The sequence below is a fragment of the Primulina eburnea genome, chromosome 6, assembly GCF_022965805.1.
Source record: "Primulina eburnea isolate SZY01 chromosome 6, ASM2296580v1, whole genome shotgun sequence".
NCBI lineage: Eukaryota > Viridiplantae > Streptophyta > Magnoliopsida > Lamiales > Gesneriaceae > Primulina > Primulina eburnea.
In genome coordinates this window covers 10623591-10641140 of record NC_133106.1, presented here as the reverse complement: position 1 = coordinate 10641140, position 17550 = coordinate 10623591, and the positions used below count along the sequence as shown (strand labels likewise).

Sequence of the window (17550 nt, the reverse complement as noted above, 5' to 3'; positions counted from 1 at the left end):
GAGAACTTGGCAAGTAAGTATCTTTTTATTCCATAGTTTATGCTAAGTTATGTGTTTCTACGTGACCTACATGTAGGTTAAGATAAGCGACGATGCCACCAAAACGTAAAGTACATGAAGGAGAGTCATCTAAGGGCAAGGCCCCAGCAGTCGAAGGTGAGGGCAGTGCGCCACGACCGATAGATGACTTCGCGCAATTACTCCAACAACAAGCAAAAGTCCATGGTGAACAAATCCAACAGCTACTGGAGATGCAACGGACTACTCATGAACAAGCACAAGCTCAAGCCATAGTACACAGACATGTGCCTGTTCAAACAGACGTATATGATCGTTTTAGACGTTTGAATCCTCCGGAATTCATGGGAAGCACCGATCCAGCAGTAGCAGAAGAGTGGATTAAGTCATTGGAGTCCATCTTCTCCTACCTTCATATGGATGATGCTGACAAAGTAACTTGTGCCATATTTCTCTTAACAAAACATGCAAGAATATGGTGGGAAAGTGCAAAAGTGGCATTACCGGTTGGACCACTGACATGGGGAACTTTCAAAACCGTGTTTTACAACAAGTATTTCAGTAAAGACGTACGAGCTAAGAAAGCCAGCGACTTCCTTAACCTGAAGCAAGGAACTATGGCAATGACAGAATACATACAACAATTTGAGGCCGGAGTCCAATATGTACCATATATTGCACAAGATGACACCAGTAAGGGCGAACATTTCATGCGAGGACTTCGCTCGAAATTAAAAGAGATGTACGAATGTCGAAAGTTGCTACGTATGGGGAGATAGTAGAAAGAGCACTTATGGCAGAACAAGATGAACATGACATTGACAGGGACAGGCAACAACGAAGGCAGCAGTACTTTCAGAAGAGCCAAGGAACAGGACAAGGCAAAAAGACTGATAGCAGGGGTACTAGACCAGAGGAACCCCGTGGCAAGGGTCCCCCTCCACGTAAAGAACCGGACAGACCACCTTGTCCTAAATGTGGAAAACTTCATGGCGGGGAATGTATGCAAGGTTCTAATATCTGTTATCGTTGCAAAAAGCCAGGGCATCTCGCCAAGAATTGTCCAGGAAGTTCTGAGAAAGTACAGGGACGCCTTTTCTCCATGACCAAGGAAGAAGTGGATGCGGATACGTCGATGATCACTGGTATGTTCTTGATTTCTGGTATTACTGCTATTGTTTTACTAGATTCAGGAGCCACGCATTCTTTTATTTCGGAATCGTTTGTAAGGAGACTGGGCATTACAGCAAGTACAACAGAGACACAACTCGCCATATCCTTACCTTCCGGGCAAGAATTACAGACAGACCAAATTGTGCGAGGTTGTCCACTTTATGTCCAAGGATATCAGATGTATGCTGACTTGATTGTTCTTAGGATGACTGATTTTGATGTGATATTGGGAATGGATTGGCTCTCGAAGTACAGAGTTAATATTGACTGTGGCCTGAAGATGATCAAGTTTGCACCAGTAGGAGCTGAACCATTCACAGTAGCAAGTGCAGGTATATCCTTACCTCTTCGGATAATCTCTTGTATGAAGGCTTGTAAATTACTACAGAAGGGGTGTCAAGGATATTTAGCATCTGTGTTAACTAGTGATCCACCTGTTCTTGAATTAAAAGATACAGATGTTGTTTGTGAATTTCCAGAAGTATTTCCTGATGATGTAACAGGCTTACCCCCAGATAGAGAGATCGAATTTGTAATTGATGTTGTGGCAGGAACTCATCCGATCTCAAAAGCTCCTTATCGATTAGCTCCTACAGAAATGAAAGAACTGAAAGAACAGTTACAAGAGTTGCTTGATAAAGGGTTTATTAGACCGAGCTTTTCACCGTGGGGTGCACCTGTTTTGTTTGTGAAGAAGAAAGACGGTACCCTTCGTCTATGCATTGATTATCGGGAGTTGAACAAAGTGACAATCAAAAACAAATATCCACTCCCCAGAATTGATGATTTGTTTGATCAATTACAAGGAGCTGCAATCTTTTCGAAGATTGATTTACGATCAGGCTATCATCAATTAAAAGTTAAATCATATGATATCTCAAAAACTGCCTTCCGAACCAGGTACGGGCATTATGAATTTCTTGTAATGCCATTTGGACTAACAAATGCACCAGCAGCTTTTATGGATTTAATGAATAGAATTTTTAAGCCATTTCTAGACAAGTTCGTGATTGTGTTTATAGATGATATTCTCATCTACTCACGAACTATAGAGGAGCATCGGGAACATTTGCAATTAGTTTTGCAAACTTTGAAAGATAAACATTTATATGCCAAATGGAAGAAATGTGAATTTTGGCTTGAACAAGTATCATTCTTGGGTCATATTATTTCAAAAGAAGGCATATCAGTGGATCCAAGTAAGATTGAAGCTGTTAATAACTGGCTACGACCTACCACTGTTACCGAGGTACGTAGTTTTCTTGGGCTAGCTGGTTATTACCGTCGGTTTATAGCGGGATTTTCTAAGATAGCATTGCCTTTGACTGCTTTAACTCGAAAGAATGTGAAATTTGTGTGGGACGAAGCATGTGATCGCAGTTTTCAAGAGTTAAAGGCAAAATTGACATCAGCACCGGTCCTTGCTATTCCAGAAGGATCAGGAGATTTTGTAGTGTACAGTGATGCTTCGAAACAAGGTTTAGGAGCAGTCTTGATGCAGCACGGGAAGGTGATTGCTTATGCCTCTAGGCAATTGAAAGAATATGAAAAGAACTATCCCACACATGATTTAGAACTGGCAGCAGTGGTATTTGCATTGAAAATATGGCGCCATTATCTGTATGGTGAACGGTGTGAAATATATACGGACCACAAGAGTTTGAAATATTTATTCACGCAAAAAGAATTAAATATGCGACAACGACGTTGGTTGGAATTGGTGAAAGATTATGATTGTGTTATTAATTATCATCCAGGTAAAGCCAATGTTGTTGCAGATGCGTTAAGTCGAAAGTCCAGTTCTATTGCTGCAATGCAAGTACAAGAGCAGATTTTATGGGATTTGCAGAACTTGAAGCTTGATGTTATTCCAAAGGGAGCTGCAATTCAGTTATCATCTCTCATGGTTCGACCAACACTTGCAGATAGAATCAAGGCCGAACAAAGTATAGACAGTGAATTACAACAATTGAGGCAGCGAGGTGAAGCAAAAGGACATTCGAACTTTGAATTGAATGAGAAAGGAATTTGGACATATCGTAGTAGATTGTGTGTGCCAAAGCAAGGAACAATCAGAACTGATATTCTTATTGATGCTCATGCTACTCCATATTCGATCCATCCAGGAAGCACGAAAATGTACAAGGATTTGAAACCATTATTTTGGTGGCCAGGTATGAAAAAGGACATTGCTCAATTTGTTGCACAATGTCTAACTTGTCAACAGGTCAAGATTGAACATCAAAGACCAGCAGGGCTCCTGAAACCGCTACCCATTCCTGAGTGGAAATGGGAACACATCACGATGGATTTCATTCTTGGTTTGCCAAGAACACAAAGAGGATTCAATGCTATATGGGTTATTGTGGATCGACTTACAAAATCAGCTCACTTTCTTCCGGTGAAGACTACATACACGATGAATCAATATGCTGAAGAATACATCAAGGAGTTAGTGAGGCTTCATGGCATCCCAATGTCCATTGTATCAGATAGAGATCCAAAATTTACATCTGCATTTTGGAAAAGCTTGCATCATGCTATGGGAACTCGATTGTCATTCAGCACAGCATTCCACCCTCAAACTGATGGACAATCAGAACGAGTAAATCAGATCTTAGAAGATATGTTGAGGGCATGTACTATTGACTTCCCAGGTAGTTGGGACAGAAAACTACCGTTGGCTGAGTTTACATATAACAATAGCTATCAGTCAAGCATTGGAATGAGACCATATACTGCATTATATGGTAGAAAATGTCGATCTCCAGTACATTGGGATGAAATAGGAGAAAGGAAATTGTTAGGCCCTGAATTGGTACAACAGACAGCTGAATTGGTAACCAAGATCAGAGAAAGAATGCACACTGCCCAGAGTCGACAGAAAAGCTATGCTGATGTGCGACGTCGTCGATTGGAATTTCAGGGTGGTGACCATGTATTTGTAAAGATATCACCATTGAAGGGCATTTTGCGTTTTGGTAAGAAGGGAAAATTGAGTCCAAGATATATCGGTCCATTCGAAATCTTAGAAAGAATAGGAGACAGAGCCTACCGAGTTGCTTTTCCTCCGAACTTGTCAAATGTTCACAATGTGTTTCACGTTTCCTTGCTACGAAAGTATTTGGCCAATCCTTCTCACGTTCTTCATTACGAACCATTGGAGCTTGCATCGAATCTCTCGTATGAAGAACGACCAGTCCAAATCCTCGATAGGAAATCAAAAGTATTACGAGGCAAGGAAATACCCTTGGTGAAACTGTTATGGCGAAATCATGCAATCGAAGAAGCAACTTGGGAGCGAGAAGACGAGATTCAACAGAGATATCCCGAACTATATGGTACGTCAAATTTCGAGGACGAAATTCTTTGAAGGAGGGGATAATTGTAATGCCCGGTTACTCGTACAAATGATTAGTAATACGTTTATGTCATTATTAGATAGCTAATTAGCTCATTATGTTTTACATATTGATTGATGTATTGATATTAAGATTGAACATGACTTTTATATTGTTTATGGTGCAATGAGAATGAATATGTGTTAAAATAGTGATAGTAAGAGGTGTACATAGAAATAGTGTAATAGAAGTTGTGGGAAATGAGATGTAGATATGGTAGTTCGTACGGGTTTTAGCATAATGAGTTGAATATTGATCCAAATTGAGTGAGGCCATAACCATTAGAAAGCTAAGATATAATTCTACAACTTTCTAGTTTTGAGTTTTGTCCAAATCATTGTGGAATACAAGCCAAAAGCGCCTCGAAGTGTGTCATGTTTACCGTCATTCCTTCATTGACACATGTTAGGAGAATGGGCATAACGTTTTACTCAGACCTCCAAATGACCTGAAATTTGGGGAGCTTAAAGCCAAGACATAGGGCTACAAATTTGTAGCTTACAACTTTTCCAGATTATGAAGGGAAGAGCCGTTTCTGGAGCGATTTCTGATGCATCAGTGTGCAGAGCCGAAACTGGCTCGCCCTAGCGGTCAAAAATGTCCGCCCTAGCGAGCCTGTGCAGAAATAAAATGTATAGGACCGAAACTTGCTCGCCCTAGCGGTCAAAAGTGTCCGCCCTAGCGAGCCTGTGCAGAAATAAAATGTGTAGGACCGAGATTTACTCGCCCTAGCGGTAACAAGCGTCCGCCCTAGCGAACCTGCTGTATAAAAGGATAAGTTTTGACTTTTCTAAGCACTTTTACCATTCCTATCTTCTTCCTCAGCAAAAACACGAAGCAAACCTAGAAAACTTTCTCCCAAAAGCTCTCTTCTTCATTCCTTTCATCATTTTGAAGTTAGAATTAAGTTCTCCATCACAAGAACTTCCTAAGGTTGTAAGTTTTCTTCACTTTTAGTTGTTCTTTGTGTAGAGGTGTAACTTTCACTAGTATAGACATAGTAATTAAATTATTGATGTATTTGACAGTATAGGAGCGAGAACATCGTCTCAAACCAGTATTCGTACAATTGGACTGTAAGTTGGCATGTTCTTGAAGTAATACATGAGTAATATTATGAATTTCAAATGCATCTCATTGTCTATTGATATATGTACATTGTTAGTATGCTTATTGATGAAAACATAGCACCATATTCCATTGTTATGTATTAAATATGTAAGGAACTCATGAATATCGATGATGGGTGCTATGTCATGAACAAGAACATGAACATGAAAAGAAAAGGATTGATTTACATGATATAGAGCTTGTTGACATCATGGGTGGTTTTAAGTCCACCAAAGCTATTGGCCAATATATGTTCATGGGGCGTGGGGATGCCAAAGGTTGCTCCCTGACGTCCAACACAGTAGTAGCTATATAATAAAGCAAGCACGGTAGTACAGGTCAACTAATGAGGCTCAAGTACAAAAATGAACATTGAATATATGCTACGGTATGACATGTTTTTAAGATTCATTGTTGATCACGACTTGATATGTATGTTCCTTCGATGCATATTGATACGTACAAGTGCCAACTTATTGAGTTTATAAACTCACGTAGCTCATGTATTACAGGATCAGGTAGTGAAGATGCCTAGGATGCCGGTTCGCCAATGGATGCTAGTGACGTGCCCTACCTCGACAAGAACCGGGCTTCTTATTGTATAGCTTCCGCATATGTATTATAATGAATTGAATGTCAGGGTTTGACACAAGTTTTACAATGTTTATGTCTAGGGGTATGATGGTACAGAATATGTTTGTTTGTAAGAATACGATTATATATATATGGGTTGATGTTGTTGCTTGAGTTGAGTTTGTGTCTATGTATATATGAATGTTGTTGCTTGGTTTGGGCTTGTACAAAATATAGGGACATCATGCCAAAATTTTTACAAACCGTCAAAGTGATGCCCCTTGTTTGATTTGATTCATAATATAGTTATATCATTCAAACCTTATTTTGATTATGGTAATTATGCTAAGTATAGAGTAAGGGTGTGACAGATATGCTGCCAACTTGGGACGTTTTATGGATAGAACGAGGACGAATAAAGGTTTAAACAAGGCTGTAAATCATGAGGGCTAGGGACAGGAAAAAGCCTAGGGTTTTCCTAAGGCTATTCGATGGGTAAGGGCTCGGCCAAGGGCTTGCACCGCGCATGGCTCAGTCAGGGCTGGGATATGGGCTAGCTGGATGTGGTTAGGTGTTAGGAAGGACTCCTTGACAGCAGCCGAGGAGGAGTCCACTAGGGTGAGGGCTCCTCCGCGCGTGCATGCAGGCGCAGGGGTTCAGCGTTGGCTTAGGCTGGCGAGCAAGGGTTGGAACATGGTCTAGTGAGGGTCAAGAGGGTTTGGCTCGGTGTTGGCTCAAGTGGAGGAGTCCTAGTCGAGTAAAAGAGTCCTCAGCGCATAAGGTAGGGGCATCACAGCTCGTGGCTTGCACATGGGTCTTTGGTGCGGTCTGGAAGCTCGGTGCAGGTCCAAGTGTGTTCTGTAGGATCCATAGGGGGTCTGTTCAAGGGTTGGCTCGAGGTGGCTCGGGTGTGGTTCGAGAAAAAAACGAGAGATTGCTCGGTAGAACTAGATAGGGTTTGAAATATTGGCTAGGAATAAGAAAAAAGGAGAACCATGGTCCACGAGGTTCGGTTCATGAGGGTTGTTTAGGTATAAAAAGTTTATGTTTAATGTTTGGGAAGAAATTATTAAAGTTTGAATTAATTCGAGAATTAATTGCTTCAAGAATTAGTAAATTAGAAATTTAATAGAAAGCCTCAAATTTAAGCTAAATAAAATTTTTAAAAAATTAAATTTAAGCTTAAATAATTATTTGGGACGGTCTAGATTCGATAAATGTAAGAAAAAGTTAAAAACGAGAAATTTTAAGTCGAGGGGCGAAACAGTCATTTTATACCTGGTAGTACGAAAATGGTTGGCAGTGTCCCGAGGAATCATAACGCATGTTAATGATATTTTTGAATGTTTATGATGAAAATATGAGATTTTATTAATTATGGTAAATGTGTGAACTTTTTACTGTTAAAATGTTATTTTTTCAAATGTGAAAAGAACACGATACTTTATGATTAAAAAGAAAAGAAAAGAAAAAAATATTTTGGAGGACGTAAATTGACTGTGATAAAAAAAATATGATATATGATTTTTGGGGAATATCATGAGAGAGAAGGCTCCATAGGGGACCCGTTTACGGTAAAAGGCCCAGAGGGAGCCAACAACCGTATTTCCATTTTACGTCGGTGCCTTGTGCCCGTACCCATGCGCAATGGTGAGCTAAGGCTGATCATTCGACTAGAGGATAAAGGCTAGTCACTTACAAGGATCAAACTTCACCCAAAATGATAAATGATTGAAAGATTTACGATTTGATGATTTATTATTAAATTATGTTTAAAAATTTATTTTGAATAAAATTATGATTTTAAATGCATGTTCTTATTTATGTATTATTTTCTACTCATGTTTAGAACGTGTTGAGTCATTAGACTCACTAGGTTTATATGCTGCAGGTGATGATGATATTGAGGGAGGCGCTGACGCTTGAGCGAATCGAGTTCGATAGTACACTCTCGAGAGACTTTATTATTTGCATTAGCTTGATATTTAAAAGTTTAAAGATTTTGTTAATTATTTTATTAGAGATTTTTATGCTTTATTTTGAAGTTAGGATGATCATGTTAAAGGTGAGAGTTGAATTTTGGTTAATTTACGATTTAGGGATTTTATACACTTTAGATTTTAAATGATAAACTACTTTGATTTATGGAAGTGTTTAGTATTTTAAAATACGAGTTTTGAATTTTACAGTACGGAAAAAAAATAATAGGATTTAAAGTTAAAAAATAGTGGACGCTTCAAGATCAGTTAGTCTAAACAACGGAAATTTCTTGAATATCTGATGATCATCCCTGAAGAGTAGATTCCGGCTGATGATTTCATCATTTCTATCTATCTAAGAAAATTTCTTCGAGTTTCAATTAATTTTTGAAAGCCCAACAGATCATAGCAAGCACACGTTTATACTTTTTAATATGATCATTAAGCATGTTTTCCCCATTTTTCCTTAATGATTTTCACATTTGTTTTAAAATAGAAGGTGTTCAAAATTTTTCTTAATTTAAAATTGTGTTGATCGATCATCCTTCCAGTAAACGGAAGCACTGCTTTTGGACGGTCGAAGCAAGACAAATAATCATCTCTAATTTTAAAAATCGCGGCGAAATTCATCTAGAATCGCAAAATGTTTTCAATACAAAAGTTGTGGTAAATGACAAGATGCATCGTCTTACGGCCACACACACGTGGTGGTCAGAGCTCGACCAGCTGTAGGAAAGGTGGACCGTGTGGTACACGCGCCGACGAGTTTCATGGGTTTCTCATTTTCCGACTAGTGGGTTTCTCATTTTCCGACGATTTCTGCACTTTTTTTGACATTTTTACAAAAGTTTGGTGATTTTTGCACATGTACCTTCATTAGTATGAATTTTTAAAGCTTTATTCAAAATTATTCAATACAAGTTTTTACAAAAAAAATTGATTTTTAAAGGATCCAACACTATTACCGGTCCTAACTTGAAATAGAGACAGAAATAATAAGCTACTGTGTTGAGGTTTCCTACAATTTTCTTGAATAATAGCGCATTTGACCTCCTATTTTTAGTATTTTGGGGGGCCACACTCATAGTAAATTACAAAAATACCATTGAGTTCAATTAGATCTCTTTTATTTTATTCATTTTCTATTACCTTCGAAAATGAAAAATATCATGTGTATCAATATAAATATAGATCTAGCATGACTCTAAAAAATTATAGTACAAGGTTTAGATTATAAAAACCTTATAATCTAATAATTAATAAGCCAGACAAAACAAGCACCATCGAAAAATAGTGCCGAATCAAAAAATTTTAATTGTGCAATCGCTCTTATAATATTTACAATTTTTCAATTTATATCCTTACGAAAAAGAAAAAATAATTTAATTGTGCACATTTATCATCCAAGTTCCGAATTTGAAGCCCACCCTTAAATTATTCATTTTTAAACTTCAATTTTGTGTATGGACACATCTCGAAGTATGTATATTAATATTACTTATCTTCCCGGTTTGAAATTTGAAGTCGAACCATACATTATCCATTTTTGTATCACGCAATGTTTTTATAATCATATCGGTGATCAAACATATTTATCTTAAAAAATGGTTCAATTATTCTGACAGACAGATAAGTTGAACTAATGGTGAGACCAAAAAATTGTTATATTATATATAATAATAATATAATATAATAAATAATATATTTTAAATTCTAAATATCTACGTATAAATAATTAAAAAATATATTTATCCATTTAAAAATCTAAACAATATACATATAAGTAAATATAATTGTATATATATTTTTTAATAAATAAACAAATAAAAATAAAACTTAATATTATTAAAATAATATTTTTGTAAAAAATCTAAACTAAAATCATAATATATATATATAAAACAAAAAAATTATATTTAAATTTTAAATATGAAAATTAATATTTTTAAAAGAAATAAAAAAAACTATTTTTTTAAAAAAAATATGCAAATGATTGGACTAGTTATGACGGTCCAAACGGTTCTTAATCGGTTTGATCGATCAAACGGTTTTTCAACATTTTCCTAACAGATTCGCGATCGGTCGAACCAACAGGTTTGATTCGATTTTAAAAACACCAACTTCAAGTTTGTGTTACTGTGCTTGGCCGGCCACATTTTAAATTATATACATAGGATTCGAGTGATATGTAGAAGGATGTTTTTTTCCCCAATTTTAAGTAACACTCGTCAACTTTTTAAATTGAAATGTATGTTAAAAGGCAAAAACTTGTGTGAGACGGTCTCACGGGTCATATTTTGTGAGACGGATCTTTATTTGGGTAATCAATGAAAAAGTATTGCTTTTTATGCTAAGTGTATTACTTTTTATGGTGAATATGGGTAGGGTTGACCCGTCTCACGGATTGAGATCCGTGAGACGGTCTCACATGAGACCTACTCATGTTAAAAATATAAATGAAAAATATAAAATTGGGTAGTTAAAAATGCTTTTTTTTTTTTGTGAATTGTAGAGAATATAGAGAAAAGAAAATGATTTTGAATGCTTTATTCATCATTTGAGACCTCTATTTATAGAGTATATTTTCAGAGTTTGAATAGTTGATAACATGATAAAATATAAATCTTATCTCAATAATCATCTACAATATCTTATCTATAACACTCCCTTTTAGATGGTTATCGACTGAAAAATTACTTCTAAGAGATGTGGGGGATCAAATGCTGCCTCGTTAAAACTTTGTCAGTAAAACCCAATATGAAAAACCTGAACGAAGAAAAAAGAGTACAACAATAGATACTTCCCATGATCTCAATCATCAAAGATCCTTCAATTGATGCATCCCTATCTTGTGCACCAATTTCTTGAATGTTGAAGTTGGCGATGCCTTTGTAAATAAGTCAGCTACATTGTCTCTTGAGCGAATTTGATCGACATCATCATTTTCTTGAAGCTCATGTGTATATAAAAACTTTGGTGAAATATGCTTTGTTCTGTCACCTTTGATATAGACTCCTTTTAACTGCGCAATACAAGCAGCATTATCTTCGTATATTACTGTTGAGCTATCTTTGGCTGTTGGAAACCCACATGATTCTTGACTATGTTGTGGCATGGATCTCAACCACACACACTCTCAACATTTTTCATGCATTGCAATGATCTCAGAGTGATTTGAAGACGTCGTTGTTAAGGATTGCTTCACCGACTTCCATGATATATCAGTGTCTCCTCGTGTAAACACATAACTTGTCTGGGATTGAGCTTTATGTGAATCAGAAAGATATCATGCATCTGCATATCCAACTAAAGAAGAATTTGATTTTGTCGAATAAAATAATCCCAAATCAATTGTGAAGGGAAATAATGTTTTCCAAGTTTTCGCTTAATATAGTTAATTATTTTCCCAATATATTTTCCTCATTGTTTTGATTGAGTAAATATTTGATTTGATTTTGCCTTCCTAGAAAAATGAAATATTAAAAGATTTAGTAAATTGATAAGATATGATTTTAAATGTTTAAAAAGAGTTTATTCCTAATAAAACTCTTACTTTCCTTGATTAATAGGTTTCCTTATGAGATAAGGCGCTCATCTATAAGAAGGAAAACCTAGGAAGTTGGAGGCGGCCGTCTTCTACTCAAAGTCATACGCATACTTTGCACGATCTAAAGTTCAGAGAAAATCACTATCAACAATGATCCTTTGAAGACTGCCGATACCAAGTGTTGCCTTGAATGTTGGGAGCATCTGAAGACAACATCTGTGCAGACGTTGGCTGAAGATTGTTTCGCTTGGAACTATTGCTTGGGAACACGTTTTTGCTTTCTTGTTTTGTTTTATTCTGGTTATTTGTTTTAGAAAGCATTTATTTTTCTAAACTTGTTGATGAAATTGATTTTCGTGGAATCACTAGTGTTAGGTCTTTGTGTAAACAGTGTGGTTTTCTAGTGATTAATTTTTTTCCATAAGGCACCGCACAAGTATTTATACTTGTGCATATTTAATCTTGTCCATTTATTTATTTAAAGCTAATTTGTGTTATAAAAGTTAATTTTCCGCTGCGTGTAGATTTTTGTCCGAGATGTTGTAACATCTGGCACAACATCTAATTCTGACAAAACACGAATTCACTGTTTTACATCATATTCTGATATTTTCATTATTTTCGATATCCGTCGGACGAAATAATCCTTACAAGTGGTATCAGAGCCAACTCTTGATATACTAAGTGCTGATTCTGGTTTTTGTTTTGTTTGACAGAAATATTTAATGGACATTACGTTTGCAAGTGCATCACTTCGACCACCAGTCCTTGATGGTACTAATTACAGCTTATGGAAGGTCAAGATACAATACTACATAAAATCCTTAGATGAACGGGCATGGCAGCGCGTCATCAACGGATGGACTCCACCAGTCGCAACAGATCAAGAGGGGGACAATCGACCAAAGCCTGAAAATGACTGGACTGCTGACAAAGTGAAAAATTCAAACCATAACTCAAAGGCCTTGAATGCTATATTCACATCGGTTGATATGAACATGTTCAGTTTAATAACAAACTGTACTTCGGCTAAAAGTGCATGGGACATCCTTCAATGTCATTGTGAAGGGTCTGAGAGTGTGAGACGAACCAGACTGAGGATGCTTACTTCCAAATTCGAGATGATGAGGATGGAAGAATCTGAAAGCATACTTGAGTATGATCGTCGTCTACGGGAGATTGCTAATGAGGCATTCAGTGCTGGAGAATCTATTTCCAGTGAGCGTCTAGTAAGCAAAATCCTCCGTTCTCTGCCTGAAAGATTCAATATAAAAATCTGTGCGATAGATGAAGGTAAGGACACGTCTAAGATGTCAGTGGAAGATCTCATCAGCTCACTACGCACGTTTGAGATGAATCTGGACATGCAAAGGAAGGATAAAGGGAAGACAATTGCACTTCAAGCTTCTAATGACTCCTACAATGAACTCCTTCAAATATCCCAAGAAGTCAATGATTCTGAGCTCTGCGAGGACTCTATCTCCTTTATCACAAAGAAATTTGGTGATTACTTGAAGAGAATCCGAGATAAGAAGGATGCACAGTCATCCAAGTCTCCGAGCCTCCATGTACCTGAAAGGACGCAAAGATTCCCTGCGAAGCTACAAGTTCAAACAAGGAACGAGGGCAAGGGACAATTCAAACCAAGAAAATATGATTCTGTGCAGTGTAGAGAATTCCAAGGTTTCGGTCACTACGCAAATGAGTGTGCAAACAGATTACGCAAGAACAAAGGCTACAATGCATCTCTGAGCGATGAAGAATCAGATCTTGAGGAGAAGTTCACTGATGAAGACAATCAAACCTCCCTGACTGCACTACTGACAGAAACCCGCTGGTTACAAGTGAATCCTTCAGGTGTTGTCCTAGTTGTTGCCACACCTGGCCGCAACATCTGTGAAAAATCAGTCTGTTTCAACTGTACAATTTCTGGAAACTTGAATGAAGATGATCTGGAGGTTGACAGTGAAGAACTTACTCTTGAAAGTGTCCAGGAGCTCTATGAAGAACTGTTTGAAGATTGGACCAAAAGAAACAAGCTTAATGCAAATCTGGTGAAAGAAAATGCCGATCTAAAATCGGTGGTGAAAGAAAATGCTGATCTAAAAGCAGTGGTTGCTAAACTTGAGGTAATTTTGAGCAAAAAAGATTTGGAACTTGGTAAGACCACAGAAAATCTTCAAAAAGCAACTGAAACCTTGTCCAGATTCAACACAAGCTCATCCAAGCTTGAATCCATACTTCTGATGGGAAGAGATGACAAGAAATGCTTAGGGTTCAAGGACAGTGTGTATGAAATAGGTGAATCCTCCAAGTCTACTGTTTTCGTGAAGGGAAAAGCTGATACCTCTCCACAACCACAATCCAATTCACCAATCGAAAGCTCTTCATCAAAAAGACAACCTGCTGCACCAATCTCTAAGAAACGAAAACGCAGATATATATGTCATTACTGCTTTAAGCCTGGTCATATCAGGCCCTACTGTTTTAAACTCAGGGATGATCGCATGAATCAAAAGTCGAGCCAGATGTTGCCCCGAATGTTGTCCAACACTTTCCGCAACACCTCCCACCATCGACCTACAGTAAGACAAATTTGGGTACCAAAGGTAAAAACTCACTGTAATGTTGTCTATACTTCATTGAAAACTAATACTGCATGTCATTGGTATTTTGATAGTGGAAGCTCACGCCACATGACGGGCTCTAAAGATCATCTAATTGAGTATGTTGAACAAAAGTGTGGTAGAGTGACTTATGGAGGGGGAGCAAAAGGAAGAATTGTAGGAAAGGGTACACTGAATGTTGAAGGATTGCCAAGGCTTCACAATGTGCTCCATGTTGAAGGATTGAATTCAAATTTGATAAGCATAAGCCAACTATGTGATGATAATTTGTTTGTTAAATTTGATAAACATAACTGTGAAGTCTTTGATGAATCGAATGTGTGTATTATGACAGGTACAAGGTCCTCAGACAACTGCTACCAAATAGGAGAAGACCTTTCATGCAAACATGTGCAAATCACCGAACTTGACCTTTGGCATCAGAAACTAGGACATGCAAATTTCACAACCCTGAAAAACTTGAGTACGTACGATGCAGTAAGAGGTATGCCTAACCTCTCTTCTGGTATATCATATGTGTGCGGTGACTGTCAAAAAGGGAAACAGACTCACGTGTCGCATCCAGTGTTGCCAACACCTGGGACAACACGTTGTCTGGAATTACTACACATGGATCTTATGGGTCCTATGGAAGTTGAGAGCCTCGGAGGTAAGAAATACTCTTTCGTGTGTGTTGATGACTTCTCCCGTTTTTCATGGGTTAATTTTATTAAAGAGAAGTCAGATACATTCGAAGTATTCAAAAATCTGATCACAAGAATCACTAACCTCCACAGTCTGAAGATAAGAAGGATTAGAACTGATCACGGTAAGGAATTTGAAAATCGCTCATTCTCATCCTTCTGTGACAGGAAAGGTATTTCTCATGAATTCTCAACACCAAAAACACCCCGACAAAATGGCATTGCCGAACGTAAGAACAGGACTTTGCAAGAAATGACAAGAGTGATGCTAACTTCAAAGAATCTTGCAAAGCGTTTTTGGGCAGAAGCCCTTAACACAGCTTGTCATATTTCAAATAGGGTGTATCTAAGGAGTGGATCAACCATGACCTCTTATGAAATAATTATGGGAAAGAAGCCTAATCTTAGATATTTTCATGTCTTTGGCTGTGTATGCTACACCTTGAATGACAGGGATCAATTGGCTAAGTTCGATTCCAAAAGTGATAAGTGTCTGTTTCTCGGTTATGCCACTAATAGTCGTGCTTATCGTATGTTTAATCTTAGAACTAGAACGATTATGGAATCGATTAATGTTGTTTTTGATGACCGTGCAGATCTTGAGAAGAAAACTGCAGAAGATGATGTTGAAGATCTGTTGGAGACTCAAATACCGCTGGATAAGACAGATGTTGCTCCAGATGTTGCAACATCCAGCACAACATGTGACACTGATGTCAACGGTTCACAGGAAAATGCTCACAGCGATAATGAGGTAGTCGATGATGGACCGAGTATTCCAAGCAAAATCCAAAAGAACCACCCGTCTTCTCAAATCATCGGAGGAATAAGGGAAGATATCCAGACCAGGAAGAAGGACAGAGTTGACTATCGAAAAATGGTTGGACTCGTGTGCATGAGTACCATGTACTCGCAGGTTAGATTTTCATGCTTTGTGTCTCAAATTGAGCCTAAAAATGTTATGGAAGCATTAAAAGATGAATTTTGGACTAATGCTATGCATGATGAGCTTGAAGAGTTTGTTCGAAATGATGTGTGGACTTTAGTTCCATCTCCTGACCATGGCAACGTGATTGGCACAAAGTGGGTTTTTAAAAATAAAACTGATGAGTCAGGAAACATCATTCGAAATAAAGCAAGGTTAGTTGCTCAAGGGTACACACAGGTTGAGGGGGTTGACTTCGATGAGACCTTTGCTCCTGTTGCCCGCATTGAGTCAATTCGACTTTTGCTTGCCATTGCTTGTTACATGAAAATAAAACTGTTTCAAATGGATGTCAAAAGTGCCTTCTTGAACGGGTTCTTGAGTGAAGAAGTACATGTGAGACAGCCTAAAGGATTCAAGGATCCACATAAACCGAATCATGTGTACAAGTTGAAAAAGGCTCTCTATGGCTTGAAACAAGCACCCCGTGCATGGTATGGGAGATTGACTGACTATCTTCTCGACATTGGATTTACACGAGGTGAGGTAGATAAAACTCTCTTCATTCAAAAGGCCCAAGGTGAGATCCTTATCTGTCAGATCTATGTAGATGATATAATCTTTGGTGCGTCATCACAAAAGCATGCTAATGATTTTGTTGAGTGCATGTCATCGACGTTTGAAATGAGCATGGTTGGTGAGCTAAATTTCTTTCTGGGTTTGCAAATAAAACAAATGCATGACGGAATTTTTTTGTGCCAAAGCAAGTACGCTAAAAGTTTGATCAAGAAATTTGCAAATGAAAACACCAAACACATGAAAACTCCTATGGGATCAAATGAAAAATTATCCAAAGATTTTGCGGGTGAAGATGTTGACAACACCTTGTACCGTAGCATCATAGGAAGTCTCTTATACTTGACGGCTAGCCGTCCTGACATCATGTTTAGTGTTTGCTTATGTGCTAGGTATCAATCCAATCCTAAAACTTCTCATTTGAAAGCTGTTAAACGTTTTTTACGTTACATAGCAGGAACAATTGAATTAGGATTATAGTATACTCACGAAACCAACTCAAACCTGGTAGGATTTTCCGATGCTGATTGGGCTGGGGATCTAGATGATAGAAAAAGTACTTCTTGGGGGTGTTTCTACCTTGGCAATAACTTAATTTCCTGGCATAGTCGAAAACAGAATTGTGTATCTTTATCCACTGCTGAATCCGAATATGTGGCAGTTGGAAATGCTTGCACCCAACTTTTGTGGATGAATCAAATGATAGAAATTATGGACTTAAAAGTGAATCTTTAATGGTGTACTGTGATAACTCTAGTGCAATTAACATTTCAAAAAATCCAGTACAACACTCTCGAACAAAGAACATTGACATAAGGCTTCATTTTATTCGAGACCTAGTAGAAAAAAGATTGATTAGAATTGATTTTGTTGATACAAATAACCAATTGGCTGACATATTCACAAAAGCGTTGGACTTTGAGAGATTCTCCAATCTT

General features: G+C 37.6%; 1 protein-coding gene across 1 annotated transcript; it reads left to right on the top strand.

Annotated features, from left to right (window-relative positions):
- Positions 1–2686: 2686 nt before the first annotated feature.
- Positions 2687–17092, top strand: LOC140835314 (uncharacterized). Its single transcript, XM_073200805.1, has 3 exons — positions 2687–3796; positions 12518–14594; positions 14763–17092. Exons 1-3 carry the CDS (start codon positions 2687–2689, stop codon positions 17090–17092), a joined length of 5517 nt encoding a protein of 1838 aa, XP_073056906.1.
- Positions 17093–17550: the final 458 nt, after the last annotated feature.